The 19,650-nt window shown below is 32.9% G+C and overlaps 1 protein-coding gene across 1 annotated transcript; it reads left to right on the top strand.

Moving 5' to 3' along the window:
* Positions 1-285: 285 nt before the first annotated feature.
* LOC114267156 (uncharacterized) lies at positions 286-18,814 on the top strand. Its single transcript, XM_082922846.1, has 9 exons — positions 286-478; positions 610-794; positions 1,686-1,867; positions 1,970-2,254; positions 2,346-2,404; positions 2,495-2,531; positions 2,628-2,699; positions 16,485-16,809; positions 18,252-18,814. The coding sequence occupies exons 1-9, from the start codon at positions 376-378 to the stop codon at positions 18,585-18,587; spliced, it is 1,584 nt and encodes a 527-aa protein (XP_082778972.1). The 5' UTR covers positions 286-375; the 3' UTR covers positions 18,588-18,814.
* Positions 18,815-19,650: the final 836 nt, after the last annotated feature.

The raw sequence follows: 19,650 nt of genomic DNA, 5'->3' as shown, positions 1-19,650 counted from the left end.
ATAACTTGAATCATCAATTTAAACAGTTACTCCTTTAAACTATTGAACTGGAAACCATTAACAGAGTAAATATTATTGACGAAATATCACTAGCGTCAACGTACCCAAAAAAAAAAAAAAAAAAAAAAAAATTGTGCACGTGATTTGTTTAATTTGGCCAACAATATTGGTCAATGACCTCCATTCCAAGGGTACTTTAGTAAAAGTACTAAACATCAATAAGGTATAAATGGCTGGCAATCAATCTCATCCCAAAACATCAAATGCAAACGGTTGCTGCTCAAAAATAGTATAAATATCTCTCTCTTTCTCTGCCTCTCTCTGTCTCTCTCTCTCTCTCACAAAAACCACAGAGGAATCAGAGGGAAGAGAACCATGTTTCAAATCAAACCCATTGTTGTTTTCCTTCTCTTCTTCTTTTCAACCTTGTTTTGCTTCTCTCATGGAGCTTTTGACAATCTCCAACAGTCAATACCAGGTATTATGTTTGTGTGTGGACATATATTATGCACCTTATATATGAATGTTGAACTATGAAAATAATTGTCTGTGGTTCTATGTAATTTATGGGTTTTCCTTCTTTTTTCTTTTGTGAATTTTTTTCTACAGAGTTGATGAATGAGAGGGATTATAATGAGGTGGTTGAATTGGATGCACAAAAGTTTTTAAATAAAACTTCAAAGAATTCGACAATTCTTATTTTGGCAGCCAATCGGACGCATAGAAGAGACCCTCTTGATGGGTTTAAGTACTATACAGGCGGGTGGAATATCATAAGTAGAAATTACTTGTATGTAAGTCCCTTCAAACTTATCAATTTGTGTAATGATGTTCAATTCTTTGATATATAACACAATGGATGATCACCCTTTTTTTTTTCTTTTTCTTTTTTTTTTTTTCTTTTTTTTTTTTGGATAAGCAAAAAAAGAAGTTTCATTGATGTATGATCACCTAGGTCTAGGTGTTTCTTGTTACCAAACATGGGCCAATTCTCCCATTTAATATGATACATGTTTATACAATCTAATCTTGGTTTTGTTTGTTTTTAGATGTGTTGAAAATATTCTCAATCAATTCTCATCTGTTGTGTAATATGGTGCTTTTGGTGGGTTGTGATTTTCTTTATCTATAATAGCCCTTTTTTTTGTACCTAGTATCTCATCTGAATCATTTACTTATGTGCATCTTTTTTTTCTTTTTTTTTTGGGTGTGTTGAAAATAATCTCCATAAAGTATTGTCTATTGTATAACATGGTGCTTTTGGTGGATTGTGATATTCTATATCTCTAGCCTTTTTTTTTCGTATGTAATACATCATCTAGGGATTGGGGATTTCGTGTCTTTTAGAGGTTGTAATGTTACTTCATCAATTATCTATTGTTTATGTAATATATGCATCATTTATGATCAGTAGTAGTCTAAATCACTGTGGATTTAAATTTCTAAACTAGTTGCTCTAGTATAACCTGTGATCAAGTTTGTGAAATGTGAAAATTTGAATAAGGAATTAATATGTTTCGTGAAATTTGCTTATACCAAATGGGTTGTTTGGTTCTTAATCCTATTTCATTGTCCTCACAATTTGTGTTAATCAATTGTAACTTATGTCTAGTCGCCAACTTTCCGTTTTCTTCCTAAAAAGAAGTTTCACACTTGCAAGTAATTAATACTTTTTTCTTTTGCAGTCAGTGGCTTTTTCTGCGGCTCCCTTATTCATCATTGCTATAATTTGGTTCGTCTTGTTTGGGCTATGCTTGTTATGCATATGTCTGCGTCGTTGCTGTTGCAGACGAAACCATTATAATTATTCTCAAATTGCCTATGTTCTCTCCGTTATTTTCCTCATACTTCTCACTATTACTGCAATGTAATTCTCTTTCTCTCTCTCTCACACACACACACACAAAATACATAATATGTTTGTTAAACAATTCATCATGAATTTAATATTTTTGTTTTGGAAGTGCAGAGCCGGAAGTGTCTTTCTCTACATTGGTCAAGCGAAGTTTAAGACAAGCATAGTAGACGTATTGACCTTTATTTTGGTCCAGGCAAATACCACGGTTCAAAAGCTAAAAGATGTCTTTAATTATCTTTTGGCAGCTAAGAATATTGGTGTAGGGAAGATGTTATTACCTGCCGATTTACAAGCTAACATAGATGAAATACAAAGAGAAATCAATGTAATTGCGGACAATCTACAGAATGTAACAGCCAATAGTTCAAAAGACTTGCGAAATTTCCTTGATCCTATGTAATTACTAGGTTTTACATATTGTCCTTATGACAGTAACATTATTGAATTTTGAACTCATTAATGTTTTGTTTTGACCCATGCAATGTAGGATACAAATCTTATTCTATGTCGCTGTTGCTATGCTCATTTTGGCATTTCTTGGATTTTGTAAGTCTACATTTATATATATATATATATATGTCGAAAGTGTTGTTTAGTTTTTCATTTTTTAAACTTCTTGTTGATTGCTAATTGCAGTATTTTCCATTATCGGATTGGAGTGTCTTGTATATGTGTAAGTAGCATATGATTCTCAAAAAAATTTATTTTTCGGTTGCTAATCTTCAATTTTGATCTATGATCAACAAATGTTTGTCATTGATAATTGTAGTTTGATGAACGTCGGGTGGATAGCTGTTGTGGGAACATTCATTTTGAGTGGCATGTTTCTTCTTGTTCACAAGTAAGTTTGGTAATCTCTTTTCTTTTCCTTTCTTCCATACAACTATCGTATTTTTTGTTTTTAATTTTAAGCAACCAAATGCCTCTGCAAAACATAAAGGTTTTGTTGGTGTATTTACCACAAAAATAGTAAACAAAGGGGGAAAATAAATATTTAGAGCCAGAAACCATCATCATGAGAAAACACCAATTTTAATATGGTTCTGCTAACTTAGCCTACATCCAAGGATATTTCCTAATGTTTTACCAAGAGCTTCACTCTCATGCTGCTCCCATGGCAAAAGTTATTGTTGGATATGGCTTAAAATGTTTTGACATAATAGGCAAAGTAGAAATCTTGTATGAATGGATGATAGATTTGATGAAAAGGAATGCATTTAATTGCAAGCATATTTGTTGAGTACAAATAGCAAAATTTCAATTACAACTGTATGTTGATTCGTTAGACAGCAAAAAAGTTTCACCACTATTTTTGTCACAACCCAAACCCGTCCCTAGAGGTTAAGATCATAGCCGGCCAATAATCATGAGATTACCTACTGCTTCCAGACAGAAATCAAATCATATTTAATTATATGGGGTCAGAAGTGGAAGCAGAAATATAAAATTGTCCAATGTGCTTGTGCATAATTAGCATGAACAAAAACATTATATATATATAATAACTCACACCCATACATACATAAGAAATCTCACACATCCAACATCATACATTTAATATACTCAGACAAAAACCATAACTTATATACAAACATGGTCAAACATGACCAATAAAAGAAAACAGAAAATTAAAAGACAAAAGCCTCATGTGTGAAGCATCCTTGGCTGACTCCACAAAAACTCGGTGTTCCTCCACAGGTTCACTAGAGCTGGACATTCCGCTGTTCACCTACATACATATATATAATGGAGTGATCCAAAGCCAAATGAATAACATCAAAGTAAAGAGATTATATGAATGAGTTCTAATATTCAAATAAAATCATTCCTGTAATAGTTTCGCATCAAAACAGAATGACCTCTGGTCCAATATGACAAAAAGACCTCAGATCCAACATATACAGAGATACAGAGCAGAACAGATCATATTTTTCATAACGATCTCAGGTATAACAACCTCGGGTCTATTCAATTACATCCATAAAATGACCATTAGGTCAATACACAACAGATATTCAGACTTATCAGATGTATAGAAAATCAAATAATTGAAACAGCCTTAGGTTCATTTCATTAGATATATAGAATGACCTCTGGTCGATTTTGTTTGTATAGAACGACCTTAGGTCCATCATGTACTTTCATGCTTGTCAATCACATTTATAAATCTTTTACGAATCAAACAAAATGAAGGCTCATTCGTAAAACAAAATCATAAGTTCAAAAAACTTACCACATTAGTATCATTTAGAAAATAAGATAAGATATTACTCATAATGATTTGGTTACTGATACAGCTTTGCGAATGAACCAACATAATTCATAACACATACACATATTGAATCATATTGCTTAAATGAGCCGTTCTCTAACTTATTCAATTCTCTTAGGCTTTATTCCAACTCATTAATTCATTTGGGAAGCACAATTTATCCTTAAGAATGCTCAGAAAGAAATGAGAACATAATTGTGAACAGAATATGACTTCAAAATACGCTGAAACATGACACTTCGCTCGAGTACAACATTGGTCGCTCGAGCAGACCACATGGTCTGCAAAAGTACTAAATGGCCTGAATCTTGGCTCGATGGTCGCTCGAGCCAAGATGCAAACTAAAATGTTGTCGCTCGGGCATTAACTTGGTCGCTCAAGCCAACTGCAAATGTCTACAAACATATTAAATGTATGATATGTGTGCTCGAGTGACAACTTGTTTGCTCGAGCGCTGTGGTCAAATTTTGGGTTTTCCAAAACTCATTTTGAACTTCAACACATGTATTCAAAGTGTGAAAGCTTGCATGATATGCTCTTATCTTCAAATATACAACCATAAGCATGGATACAAAACCAACTGGTAAATTCAAAGTCCAAAACTTCATGTTTTCACCATGCATGACCCAATTAGCTTCAAATTCTTTCCCAAAACTCTCAAGACATGGAATTTAACTTCAAAACCTTATGAATCATGGATGCATGGATGAAATAACTTCAATTCAAGCTTAGATGACATGAATCATGCTTAAAATGATGAAGCTAACCAAAATTATGCATGCATGTATGAATTAGCACCAAATTCTTCATTCTTAGCTCATTTCTTGTATTTAATCATATGATCTTCTTGGATTCATGTCTTTGATGACTTAATCTCAAAAATTAAGGTTCAAAAGCTTACCTAAGGTCTTTAATGACACTTGTATTAGCCAATTCTTGAGTCCCTCTACTCAATTTTCCAACCTTCAAGCCAAAACTTCATGATCGAACCATCACTACAAGAAAAAACACTTTTGGCGACCACCTATTTTTTTTGGTCGCAAATAGTCCACTTTCTGCGACTAAAATTTAACTTTTGGCGACCACATTTTTTTGGTCACGGAAAATCACCTTTTGGCGACCAAAAAAAAAAGTTGGTCGCGGAAAGTATACTATTGGCGACCAAAGACTTTTTTGGTCGCGGAAGATCACCTTTTGGCGACCAAAAAAAAGTTGGTCACGGAAAGTATACCATTTGGCGACCCAAAAGAAAAGTTGGTCGCGGAAAGTATACTATTGGCGACCAAAGGCTTTTTTTGTCGCGGAAGATTACCCTTTGGCGACCAAAAAAAAAAGTTGGTCGCGGAAAGTATGCTATTGGCGACCAAAGGCTTTTTTGATCGCGGAAGATCACCTTTTGGCGACCAAAAAAAAAAGTTGGTCGCGGAAAGTATACTATTGGCGACCAGAGGCTTTTTTTGTCGCAGAAGATTACCCTTTGGCGACCAAACAAAAAAGTTAGTCGCGGAAAGTTATGGCGGGATAAATTTAAAAAAAAATGATACTACAGTAATTACATGCTATTTTTCTATTTAGACATTAAAAGTTTTATAAAATAATATATAACCCAATTTTTATGGGTTATATATATTTTTTGCTAAATATGAACAAGAAGTATGTTATTGGCAGAGTGGCAGAATAGATTCGGTGCATGGTGACTCCTTGGTCAAGAGTTCAAGTCCCAGGGAGCACAAAAGAATTATTTTTTTTGGGTCAAGGCGCTGACTTTTGGCGACCAACTTATCTTTGGTCGCTAAAAGTTTACTTTTGGCTAATATGAATTGGACTTTCCGCGACCAAAAAAGTTGGTCGCGAATGGTCACTTTTAGCGACCAAAGGCTTTTTTGGTCGCAGAAAACTATCTGTGACGAGGCTTTAGCGACCAACTCGCGACCAACATATTATGGTCGCGAAAAGGTTTTAGCGACCAAATATGGTACTTTTCGCGACCAAAATGTTGGTCACGGAAAGTGTTTTTTCTTGTAGTGCATCTCTCTCTCTAAATGAACTCTACCTCTCTCTCTCTCTCTAGAATGCTTCTCCTTAGATTTTTTAGTGTAAAAATATGAGTTAAACTCTCAGCTTAACATATATATACGCATAATTAACTTAATACACTAATCAAGGGTTAAGTTAATTAATCAAACAAAACTTAATCAAATTAAGTTAATCTAATTAATTTTAAACTGAATCAAATTTTAATCAAACTTTCTATTAGGCTCTAAAAATTATGCCAATCACAGTAAACTACTCAATTTCGGTTTCTGACGCCATTAAGGCCTTCAATTTCAAATTATGACAGAAATCGCAACAGATATTTCTACTGTTAATAGATATGAATTCAAAAATCAAATTAAACACATAATTAGCATCTAAATTCACACTAATCACATAAGCACATTCAAAATAAAAGAATTAAAAGCATAATACGTGATGAGATTATCACAATCTTCCCTTCTTTAAAAAGTTTGGTCCTTCAAACTTAGGTTACCTTGTGTCAGAAATAATTTGAGATACCTTTGCCTTATTTCATCTTCTTTCTCCCAAGTTGCTTCTGTGCTATAGTGTTCCTTCCATTCTACTTTTACCATAGAAATTTTTTTATTCCTCAATTGTTTCACTTTTCGGTCAAGAATTTGGATCGATTTCTCTCTATACTCCACATTCTCATCGAGAGCTATTCGATGATAGTCAATAACGTGAAACGTGTCTTAGAGGCAGCCCCTCAACATCGATACGTGAAACACATTATGCATTTTTCCCATTCTTGGTGGTAAAGTAATTTGGTATACAACTGGACCAAGTCTTTCCAAAATCTAGAATGATTTGATATATCGGGGTAATAACTTGCCCTTCTTGCCAAATCTCGATTGGCCCTTCATTGGAATCACACGAATGAATATATGATCACCGACTTTATAATCACGAGCCCTTCTTTTATGATCTGCATAATTCTTTTGTCGGCTTTGTGTAGTTTTAAGCCTTTGTTAAATGACTTTAATCTTTTCGGTGGTCGTTTGCACAATCTCAAGATTAAGAAAAACTCTATCCCTAACTTCTATCCAATGGATTGGAGATCTACATTTCCTGTCATACAAGGCTTCGTACGATGCCATACCGATACTAGAATAGAAACTGTTGTTGTAAGCAAACTCTGCCAACGATAAGTAGATTTCCCAACTCCTCTAAAAATCTAAAGCACACATTCGAAGCATATCTTTCAAGGTCTATATAGTCCTCTCTGATTGTCCGTCGATTTGTGGATAAAAAGTGGTACTACACCTCAATTTTGTTCCCATTTCCCTTTGAAGACTCTTCCAAAATCTAAATACAAATTCCGAATCCCTATCTGAAACAATAGATACTGAAACTCTATGAAAACGAACAATCTCATCGATATAAATAGTGGCAAATCTATAAGCATCATAAATAGTTCTCACAGGTAGAAAATGTACAGATTTAGTCAACTTATCCACAATAACCCAAATAAAGTTCATACCTCTAGGTGTTCGAGGTAGACCAACGATAAAACCCATGGTTATGTGTTCCCATTTCCATTCTAGAATATGGAGAGGCAAAAGTAATCCTGTCGGCTTTTTGGTGTTCGGCTTTGACTTGCTGACATTGAATGCACTTAGACACATATTCTGCAATTACCTTCTTCATGCTAGGCCACCAATAATTTTGTTTCAAATCCCGATACATTTTGTTGTTGCCCGAATGTTGTCACGCTCCAAAATTTAGACAATTAAATATTAAATTAGGACTAAACACCAATCAATGTTCCATCATCCAAATCCTTGGGGCAAAACAAAATCTAACTGTTCTCGTCTCCATAAGGTTTAAGTAAATTTCAATGCTCAAAAAATAAAAAAAAAAATACAAGTGATAAAAATAATAATAAACGCCAACCAAACTATCCATCATAGATTCATAACTATCTAATTCCTCCAATATTAAAGTAACAACAACTAGTATCTAAGTGCCAAATTGTAAAGTTATTTCTCGTCAAAACAACTTAAATAATGTAAAGTTGAAAAATAACCCACAATGCCAAATTGTCAAAATACTAAGGTCATAAAAAAGAAAAAAAAAATTAATAAATAAACTAATATCAACCCTAAACTCCAGAAAACAAAAGAAGTCCAAAAGGCATGTCCAGCAACTATAGTTATTTCTCGTCACCACCGTAGTCCCAATTAATCCTGCAAAGGAAGCTCGGTTGCGCTCAAACAGAATACACTCAAGATGCCAAGAGACAAAACGGGACAGTATACAAGTATATTGGTTTGAGTACAAGATTTGACATTCACGTGTCCACCAGACACAAACAAAAGTATATTTAATTTTTATTACAGGATAAGACGAGTAGTTCCACCCGCACCGAGACGAAGGGATAGTTTCCCGAGATATGGTGGCATTTAGTTTCTTACCCCGTACACAGCTAAATATAAATTGAGTATAAAATAAACAAAATAAAAATAAAAATATGGTGGGTCAACCCTACATAAAAAGTTAGTAAGACCTACCATTCTGTAAAAAAATAAAGTTAGTATAATTTAATCATAAGTAATATGCTAAAGAAACACAAAAATGAACCGTTTCATGCTTAAATAATTTGAATTGACCAAAACTTCAAAAATAAAAGTTGCACATAATCAAATTTCCTAAAAGGCAGCGTAAACAAATTTAGTAAAAACTGAACAGGTTGAGAAAAAAACTTAATAGAAGAACCTAGATGAAATTCGATCGAAAAATCTAGAACTGGAAACGAAAAGAAACTGCCCTAAGATGATTTGTTTTGGATAAGTTCAAAACACAAAAAGTGTTTAAAATAATGTTTTACTTGAGTTTGAGAAAAATCAATAAAAATGACCTTGTTTCGAGTGTTAAAATAGCAACTAAAGTCTGCATTGCTAGAGTGAATAAAAGCTATTATAACCAAGATCATCCGATTGTAAGTTCTAATCAATCTTTTTAGTAAAAAGTTAAAATACAAAAGTTGTCTAGAATTACGTATACATGTCTCTGTCCAAATTTCATAATTTATCAAGGTCGTTTACTATTTTTCAAGATATACAAAGCAATACAATTCACACTATACCAATAAATTCATATTTAATTCTTTGTTCCTTAACTTCACCACTTCGGCCCTTCACTTCCGGTCTACACATCTATCCCATGTGTCTCTCGTATACCTAATGACACTCCAAAGCCAAATTAACACAGGGATATCGTCCTGAGTTTGACCATCACTCCCCGGACGATTAGCATATGCGTACACGCATAAATCAAAGCACTCGTTTACTCCTGAGAATGAAGCAACAATATATATGCACAATCTCTAATCTATTCATAAGAACAAATATAACAATGCCGAGCCTAAGGCATTCAAATAAATCTCTTAATCCTCATTTTTTTTTCCTTATACACTCTTTCTTACCATCACTCAAATAAAACAACAATACATGGAGTCATGGTAGAATATTCGAAATTATCTATGGATTCCTAATTTATTTTAATTTCATATACCCATGAGTGTGATTATAATCATAAAATAAATACATATAAAAACTCTAAACCTTACATACACAACTAATCAAAATAATTAAAATCAATCCATCATCTTCATGCAAATACAATATCAAATAAATAAATAAATATTAACAACAAAATAAACATAAATCAAAAGAAGTGGATTTTGCACTTACAATTATTTTTTGAAGATCAAAGAAATATTTGAAGAATTAATGAAGTCACCAAAATAAATCCTAACCCTTTTATAATTATTTTTCTCACTCTGCCTCACCACTCTCTCTCCAAGTCGTCTCTCTCTTTTCTCTTTCTCTCTCTCTCTCTCTCTTGGCGTGCACTCTGTCTCTGGTTTTGATTAATCTCTCTCTCTCTCTCTCTCTCTCTCTCTCTCTCTCTCTCTCTCTCTCTCTCTCACTCAGCTATCGTACACCACAAAGCCTTCTCTTTTCTCTCTTTTTTTTTTTCCTTTTCCTAATGGCAGCCCCCTTATGATTAACCTAATTTATGATTATATTATATTTTATTAAATAACTACAACATACATAAATATGCTTTATAAAATAAATACATGTAACACTCCCTTTTTTTATATATAACTATATATATATGTATATATAAATATTCAGATTAATTATATATAATTAAATATCACCTTAAATTAATTAAATACCACATTAAATTCTCATGTAGCCATGCAATTAATAAAGTTTAAAATAAAATAAGGTAATAATAATAATAATAAATAATGACTTAAGAAAACTTAGAGTCGCTACAGATGCATTGCAAACCTTGACTTATGAGCTTCTTCCAAAATTATTTTTTTCAAATCGGAAATGTTTAGGATACACAATCTTCCTTTAAATTTCAATACTTTATTTTCAATACTGAACCCTAGTTTTGGCTTCGATTCAAGCTCATCAAACACTTTTTCAAGGAACTCATCCTCCCTTTGCTTTTGCTTAATCTCATTAATGATTGCCAGTTGGGTTAAAATAGTGACTATCAACCCACCATATTCGTGTAAGACCACTTCAATCTCAGATCTTTCTAAGTCCTTCAATATCTTTTTCTATTCAGCCATCAAACATGCTAAGTTCTCTATTGATTTTCTACTCAAAGCATCGACTACGGTGTTGGCTTTACCCGAATGATATTGAATTTGGAGATCATAATCTTTAATCAGCTCGAGCCATCTTTTCTAGCGCATATTCAATTCCTTTTGAGTGAAAAGGTACTTCAAACTCTTGTGGTCGATATAAACTTCACACCTTGCCCCATACAGATAGTGGCGCCAAATCTTCAAAGCAAAAATAACTGCGGCCAATTCTAAGTCATGAGTCGGATTGTTCTTTTCATAATGTTTCCATTGTCGAGATGCATATGCTATCACTTTACCATTCTGCATCAAAACATAACCCAGACCCTTGTAAGAAGCATCACTATAAATCACAAAATTTTCCGTACCTAACAGTAAGGTCAAAATCGATGTTGTGATTAGTCTTATTTTTAGTTCTTGAAACGCGTATTTCCTTTCATCAGTCTATTCAAACGGTTATCCCTTTCGAATAAGTTGGGTAAGTGATATAGCTATCTTTGAAAAGTCTTTCACAAATCTTCTATAATACCCAGCTAATCCCATGAAGCTCCGGACTTTCGTTACATTCGTTGGTGTAGTCCAATTCACAATCGCCTCAATCTTTTGAGGGTCTACTGAAATTTTATCCCTGTTAATAACATGTCCTAGAAATACAACTTCGTCCAATTAGAATTCACACTTTTTCAGTTTTTCATATAGTTTTTTCTCCCTAAGTGTTTACAAAACAATCCTCAAATGTTGTTCATGTTCTTCTTTACTTCTTGAATAAATCAATATGTCATCAATAAATACCACAACAAATCCATTTGATAAGATTTAAAAATTTGGTTCCTAAGATCTATAAAAGCTATGGGTGCATTTCTCACTCCAATCGACATAACTAAAAATTTGTAGTGACCATATCTTGTTGGGAATGCAGTTTTTTCAACATTTTCAGTTTTCACTTTAAGGTGGTGGTACCTAGATCTTAAATCAATCTTCGAAAATACTTGTGAACCCTGCAATTGGTCAAACAAGTCATCAATACGGGGTAGAGAATATTTGGTCTTGATTGTTACCTTGTTCAACTCTTGGTAATCAATACACAAACATAAGGTTTCATCTTTCTTCCTTACAAATAAAATTGGCGCACCCCAATGCGAAGTACTTGGTTAGATAAAACCCTTGTCAAGCAAATATTGTAACTTTGTTTTAGTTCTTTCATCTCAGTAGTTGACATTCTGTATAGAATCTTTGAAATAGATTGAGTATCCGGCATGACTTCAATAGTAAACTCAATTTTCCTGTCAACTATTTCCCCTGGAAATTCCTCTGGAAACATATCTGCAAATTCTCTAACAATAAGAATATTATGTAACACAGTATTCAGGGATTGATCAGTCATAATTCTACACAGATAACCCCGACATCCCTTCTTAAGTAGTTTGCATGTTTTCGTTGCCAAAATCAAGTAAGACTGAAGTACTACACCATCACCCAAGTATAAAAATTCATTATGTCCTGGTGGTCTAAACAAAACTCGTTTTTTTACACAATTAATAGTAGCACAGTATTCAAACAACTAGACCATTTCTAAAATCACATCAAAATGTCTAATATCAAGAGGCAACAAATTTACAAATAACACAGCATGCCCAATACTAATTTCATAGAACAGATTCCCCAGATGGAACAGATATACACAACAGATAAAGCAATGATTCCATAGTTCTATTCAGTCTAGATGCAAATATAGTAGATATGAAAGAATGTGTCGAACCCGAATCAATTAGCACATAAATATCTTGGTTGCAAATATAATGGATACCTAAGACAACGACCTCGGTATTTTATGTATCACTTGGGACAAGTGCCCAAACTCTCCATTGTCGTAGTATGTCTCTTGTAGCAACAAGTCTTGTAGTGTTTCCTGCCATTGGGATAGATTCAGTCGAACTAGCAGCTAATCTTCCACTTCTTTGTTCAATTTGGAGATAACCTCTGACCATGTGTCCAGTCTTGCCACATCTAAATCATACGCCAGAAGTACGGTAACAAACTCCCTGATGTTTTCTACCACATTCATTACATGTCGGTATAGAGTCTCTTGAGGAATTGGAGGTACTAGATGTTTCCAAATTCTACTTCTTCGAAGATCCCTTATTAGAATAAGAACTATGTTGTTTCCTCTTTTATTCAAATGGTCAGTTATATGAGACCAAATTCATTGCAAACATTAGAGCTCGATCAAGAACATCCACGTATTTCGGTAACTTCAAAACATTCCCTTTTTCCAGGATTGCATTTCGGAGTCCACCCTTAAACTTCATTGCCTTCTTGTAGTCAATGTCTACCATATACGATGCAGACCTGGCCAACTCAGTGAACCATGCCTCATATTCCGCTACGGTCTAGTTTTCTTGCTTCAACTTTTCAAATCCAATTACTTTTCAATCTTGGATGCATTGAAGGAAGTACTTCTTGTAGAAGATCTCTAAAAATCGCGCCCAACTAACTCCCATATTTTCATCCCTAACCAACATCCACTATCTTCGGGCATCACTCTCCAACTGAACTTTTTGTGCTTCAGTGCATGGAAATACTTCAAACAATTTCTCTATGCCAAGAGCCCATGTTTCTGTTTTTAGAGGATCAACTCCTCCCGAGTGGTATAATGGTTTCATCTTCTTGAAATCTTTGGTCAAAGCAATTGTGCAGTCACTTGTCTGGCACTCTTGTACTGGTGATGGTACAAGCATTAATGGAGGTGTGGACGGTTGTTGCTGTTGTTGCCTTATTGCTTCAGCCATATCATGGATCATTCGTTCCATTCTGTCCAGTCGAGTAGTAGTAAACTATTCTATCTCATCGGCACTTGTTCTCATAATTATCTATATGAACTTGCATTATAATAAACACAGAAATTTGCACACATATACACATAGGCACAATAGTTCATACATCATATATTCACATATTCTTAATACACACAAGCATGTTCTTATCAGATGGATGCACCTTGAGTCTTTTCTAGACACCTTATTACTCATTTGGAGAAGTGCGTGAGTTATTAACTCGTACTCTGATACCACTCTGTCATGACTCAAATCCGCCTCTAGGGGATAAGATCATAACCAGCTAGTAATCCTCAGATTACCTACAACCTTTAGACATAAATCAAATCATATTTAATTATATCGGACTAGAAGCGGAAGCAGAAACATAAAATTGTCCAATAAGCTTATGCATAATTAGCATGAATAAAAACATCTTATATATATAGTAATAACTCACACCCATACATACATAAGAAATCTCAAATATCCAAGATCATACATATAATATAGTCATACAAAAACCATAACTTATATACAAACATGGTCAAGCATGACCAACAAAAGAAAACAGAAAATCAAAAGACAAAGTCTCGTGTGTGAGGCATCCTTAGCTGACTCCACAAAAACTCGGTGTTTCTCTACAGGTTCACTGAGGCTAGACATCTCGCTACTCACCTACATATATATATATATATATATATATAAAATAAAGTGAGCGAAAACCTAGTGAATAACATCAAAGTAAGGAGATTATATGAATGAGTTCTAATATTCAAATAAAATCATTCTTGTAATAGTTTCGTATCATAACAGACCAACCTCAGGTCCAGTATATGATAGAATGACCTCAGGTCTAACATATACAAAGATACAAAGTAGAACATATCATATTTGTCGGAACAACCTTGAGTATAACAACCTCGGGTCTATTCAATTACAATTGTAAAATGACCATTGGGTCAATAAATAACAGATATTTAGACTTATCAGATGTACAGTGAATCAGATAATCAGAACGACCTTAGGTCCATTTCATCAGATATACAGAACGACCTCTGGTCCATTTCATTTGTACAGAACGACCTCTGGTCTATCATGTGCTTTCATGATTGTTAATCATATTTACAGATCTTTTATGAATCAGACAGATAGAAGGCTCATTCGTAACACAAAATCATAAATTCAGAAAACTTGCCACATTAGTTTCATTTAGAAAATAAGATACATAAAAATATCTTTACTAAGATATTACTCACAATGATTTGGTTACTGATACACCTTCGCGAATGAACTTACACAATTCATAATACATACACATATTGACTCATATTGCTTAAGCTAGTCGTTCTCTAACTTATTAAATTATCTTAGGCTTTATTCCAACGCATTAATTCATTTAGAATGCTCAATTTATTCCTAAGCATGCTCAAAAAGGAATGAGAACAGAATTATGAACATAATATGACTTTTCAAAATATGCTAAAACAGGACACATCGCTCAATCGTAATATTGGTCGCTCAAGCAGATTACACGGTCTGCAAAAATACTAAATGGTATGAATCTAAACTCGATGATCGCTTGAGCCAAGATGAAAAGTAAAAGGCAGTCACTTGAGCCAACTGCAAACATACTAAATGCATGATATGTGCACTCAAGCGACAACTTGCTCGCTCAAGTGATGCGGTTGAATTCTAAGTTTTCCAAAATTGATTTTGAACTTCAACACATGTATACAAAGTGTGAAAGCTTGCATGATATGCTCTTATCTTCAAATATACAACCATAAGCATAGATACAAAATCGATTTACAAATTCAAAACTCAAAACTTCATGAATTCACCATGCATGACCCAATTAGCTTCAAATTCTTTTCCAAAACTCTCAAGACATAGAATTTAACTTCAAAACCTTATCAATCATGGATGCATGGATGATATAACTTCAATTCGAGCTTAAATGACATGAATCATGCTAAAAATGATAAAGCTAACCAAAATTATGCATGCATGTATGAATTAGCACCAAATTCTTCATTCTTAGCTCATTTTTTGTATTTAATCATATGATCTCTTTGGATTCACATCTTTGATGACTTAATCTCACAAATTAAGGTTCAAAAGCTTACTTAAGGTCTTTGATAACACTTCTATTAGCCAATTCTTGAGTTCCTCTACTCAATTCTCCAATCTTCAAGCCAAAACTTCAAAATCAAACCCTCTCTCTCTCTCTCTCTCTCTCTCTCTCTCTCTAGAATGCATCTCCTTAGAATTTTTTAGTGTAAATATAGGAGTTAAACTCTCAACTTAACATATATATAGGCTTAATTAACTTATTACACTAATCAAAGGTTAAGCTAATTAATTAGAGCTTAAGGCTAATCAAACAAACTTAAATAAATTGAGTTAATCTAATTAATTTTAAACTGAATCAAATTTTAATCAAACTCTTCATTAGACATTAAAAATTACGCCAATTATAGGAAACTACTTAATTTTGATTTCTGACATCATTAAAGCCTTTAATTTAATGTTATGATAGAAATCACAACAGATATCTCTATGGTTAACAGATATGAATTCAAAAATCACATTAAACACATAATTAGCATCCAAATTCACACTAATCACGTAAACACATTCAAAATAAAAGGATTAAAAGTATAATACGTGATGCGTTTGTCACAATTTTTCTCTCTTATTTTTTAAGATATGTTGCCTGATAAAAATGTGTTTGAACTTGCTATATCTGTTGGATCTTCTATGCAATATGTCAATGCTTGTAAAATTATACATCTCGGCTAATTTTATCTTTAAAAATAAAAAAAATAAAAAACTTCTTATTAATGTTTCATCTCCTTTATGTATCAGTGTGGTTGCAGACACATGTGTTGCAATGGATGAGTGGCTTCAGAACCCAACTGCCAATTCAGCTCTTGAAAACATAATCCCAAGAGCAAATGATCAGTTTGCCCAAGCAATATTGACGGGGACTAAGAGCGTCTCCTTCGCACTTGTCAATATATCTAATACCGCTATCACCAATGTTTACAATGTCCAATGGCCTCCCGATGCTACGCCTCTATACTTCAATCAATCTGGTCCATTGATGCCTCTTCTTTGCAACCCATTCAATTTAAACCTTACTGATCGACAATGTCAAGTTGGTGAAGTCAACTTTATGAACGCAACAAAGGTAATATACTAATATCTAATTAAGCTTACTGTGTTTATATAGAAAATTTCCATTATTTTCTTCCAACAGGGAAAAGAGAGAGAGAGAGAGAGAGAGGATCAAATTCTTCAAGGGTGAGACTATTGATTTTTTTGCTAAATTTTAGCCACCAAAGAAACCTACCCTGAAAATAACTCATGTGCTAGGTTTTGAATTTACATAACCATGTTTAGGTTGTTATTTTTATTATAAAATAAATAAATATGTAAACGCGACCTAATGCACGAGGCTTTAGTTACCGTTGGTACCAGAGACAACAAGATGTATGTAGGCACATTGCCATTTTAAGAGAAGTTAGTTCATCGATTGATCCAATCAAGGGCTTACAATTCACCTTATGACTCTTCCTTAATGAGATCAAAATAGTCGCAAACTGAACATTCTTAATTTAGCTCCATGATGAATGTATGCAAGTGTAATTTCAATGTTACGAAAATAACATTCTCCTCCCATACTTCCCATTTCATTTAGAAAGAAGCATCTAGTCCAAGGGAGATTATGAAAGAAAGATGAGAATTCCTTAATTGGGTTTAACCATGTGCTAAGAACCTTGAACATAGATACTTGATATGACAAATATACAACATTAACAAAAAAACACGACAATTTTAAAAAAATATTGGACACACATGAAGAATACGCACAAAATGTAAAATCATGATGTATATATGAATTGTTATTCAAAGATATTAAAATACAACATAATACTAATTTTTAAAATTTAAAGAAGAGATTAATAAATATAAATTTACATTTCTTTTCTTTTATCTTTGTATTTTAAATTTAGTGATCATACGTCCCCCAAGGTTAAAAGTGTGTTCTCACTCTAAAATTTTAAAAAATATTAGGATATATTTAACATATGTCTAATACGTGTCAGGAAGTTTTTGACACAAGCACTCCACATTTTTAAAAGCGTTCATGCTTTTACACAAGGAAAATATCATAGGGGAAATTTATAAAAAATAAAAAATTAAAATTAAAAATAAAAAAAAAGAACAATACAAGATTTGAGTCTTGTAACAAAATAAATCATAAATTTTTAATGTTGTCAATTTAAATCTTAATATTTTGATTTATTTTCAATCTGAATATTAAACTCATTGTAGTTGTACGGAAAATGTCTAAAACACCTGTTTCTATTGAGTTTAATGATCAAATTACACTTTTTTTGACAATTTTGTTTAACAAAAATATGCGTATGGTTTAGATTGAAAACAAATCAAAAAATTAGAGTTTAAATTGATAAAATTGAAAACTCGGAATTTATTTTGTTACTGAGCTCAAATTATGGGATTTCTTTGTGATTTCTCAAAAATATATTTCAAGCTCATTGAAGTAGTCCTAGACACACAGGAGAATGAGCAACTCTAGTACTGACACTAAATTCCTTCTTCATGCAGGTGTGGAAGAACTATACCTGTCAGGTTTCGACATCTGGGATTTGTACGACGCCGGGCCGGCTAACTCCTATGGGCTACAATGACCTGACCGCCTCATTAAACGTCAGCTACGGTTTGTATTATTACAGTCCATTCCTGGTTGATTTAGTAGACTCCACATATTTGAAGACGACATTTGATGATATTAGTCGAAATTATTGTCCCGGTATGAGGCAATCGACTAGATGGATATACGTCGGGTTCACAGTAGTCTCTGCTGCTGTGATGTTGTCACTGGTATTATGGATAGTCTATGGACGAGAGCGAAGGCAGCGAAAATACTACAGAAGGAAATGACTCCAGTCCCCATGGAAGAACTCATTTTGATGGTTGTGAAGTGAACTTGAGATAGATTTCTCATAACTTGGTGTGTTGTGTGTGTGTGCATATATATATATATATATATATATATGTGTATATGAATGTAAGTGAAATTGGTATGTGTTGTGTATATCAAGCCTACAACTCTATGGGCTTGATTGTTTTGCCATACACTTAAATTCTCTCTTTACAAGAAGGTTGAGGTTTGGAAGCATTTGCAGAAGAGTACTTATTAATTTTAAATTTTGAAGTTTTTATTCATAAGATAATAATATTTTTAAAAGTTAATATTAAGTACAAAATCTTAAATATTTATGACAAAAGTTTTTAATATATATTTTACAATTGACCTTGAGAAATGTCATAATTGAAAATATGATGATTATTTGTAACTAGTATGTTAGAGATATTATAAATAAATAAATAAAATATTGTATAGTCTTATATTATAGATTATATAATAATATAAAAATAAAATTTTTATACAAATTTTTTTTTAAAAATTCAGTACTACAATGCTATTGCATATATCGACCTATGATATCATTAATGAGTAGTAAAACAATACATGGAGAAACTTATTTGTCAAATGTATTTAACAATCTATTAACTTTCACATTTACATAGTACATAGAGTTAATTATATTTGCATATCAATGTTGATGCAAATCATCAATGTATTAAATTTTTTTCACAAAATTTTCATACATAATCACGTGACTTGTTATAATCTTTTTATGTTCAATCAAAACAATTAACATTATTTTCATAATTTAAAAAAAAAATCATTAAAAAATCATTAACGCTGTGTTTGGTTGGAAGATTTGAAGAGGGATTTGGAAAGAGAAAGGGAAAAGTTAGGTGAAATGTAAATAAAATATACCTACATTTCACCTAGTTTCACACACATTTTCCATTTCCCTTTCCAAATCCCTCCCCAAATCCTCCAACCAAACACAGCATAAGTGTTCTTTCTATATAATTTTTTTTTTATTTTTAAATCATTTTGCTTACATACCTATGTAAAAAAAAATTCCTA

The sequence above is a fragment of the Camellia sinensis genome, chromosome 4, assembly GCF_055761805.1.
Source record: "Camellia sinensis isolate YWXY chromosome 4, ASM5576180v1, whole genome shotgun sequence".
Taxonomy (NCBI): Eukaryota; Viridiplantae; Streptophyta; class Magnoliopsida; order Ericales; family Theaceae; genus Camellia; species Camellia sinensis.
The sequence above is the reverse complement of the archived record's forward strand: the minus strand, read 5'-3'. Positions and strand labels throughout refer to the sequence as shown.

Bases quoted from the DNA above. Each gene is read 5' to 3' on its own strand.
- LOC114267156 (XM_082922846.1), top strand. From the start codon at position 376: ATGTTTCAAATCAAACCCATTGTTGTTTTCCTTCTCTTCTTCTTTTCA. The intron at 2,405-2,494 runs GTAAGTCTACAT...TGCTAATTGCAG, and splicing joins TTTGGCATTTCTTGGATTTT to TATTTTCCATTATCGGATTG. The intron at 2,700-16,484 runs GTAAGTTTGGTA...TTTATGTATCAG, and splicing joins ATGTTTCTTCTTGTTCACAA to TGTGGTTGCAGACACATGTG.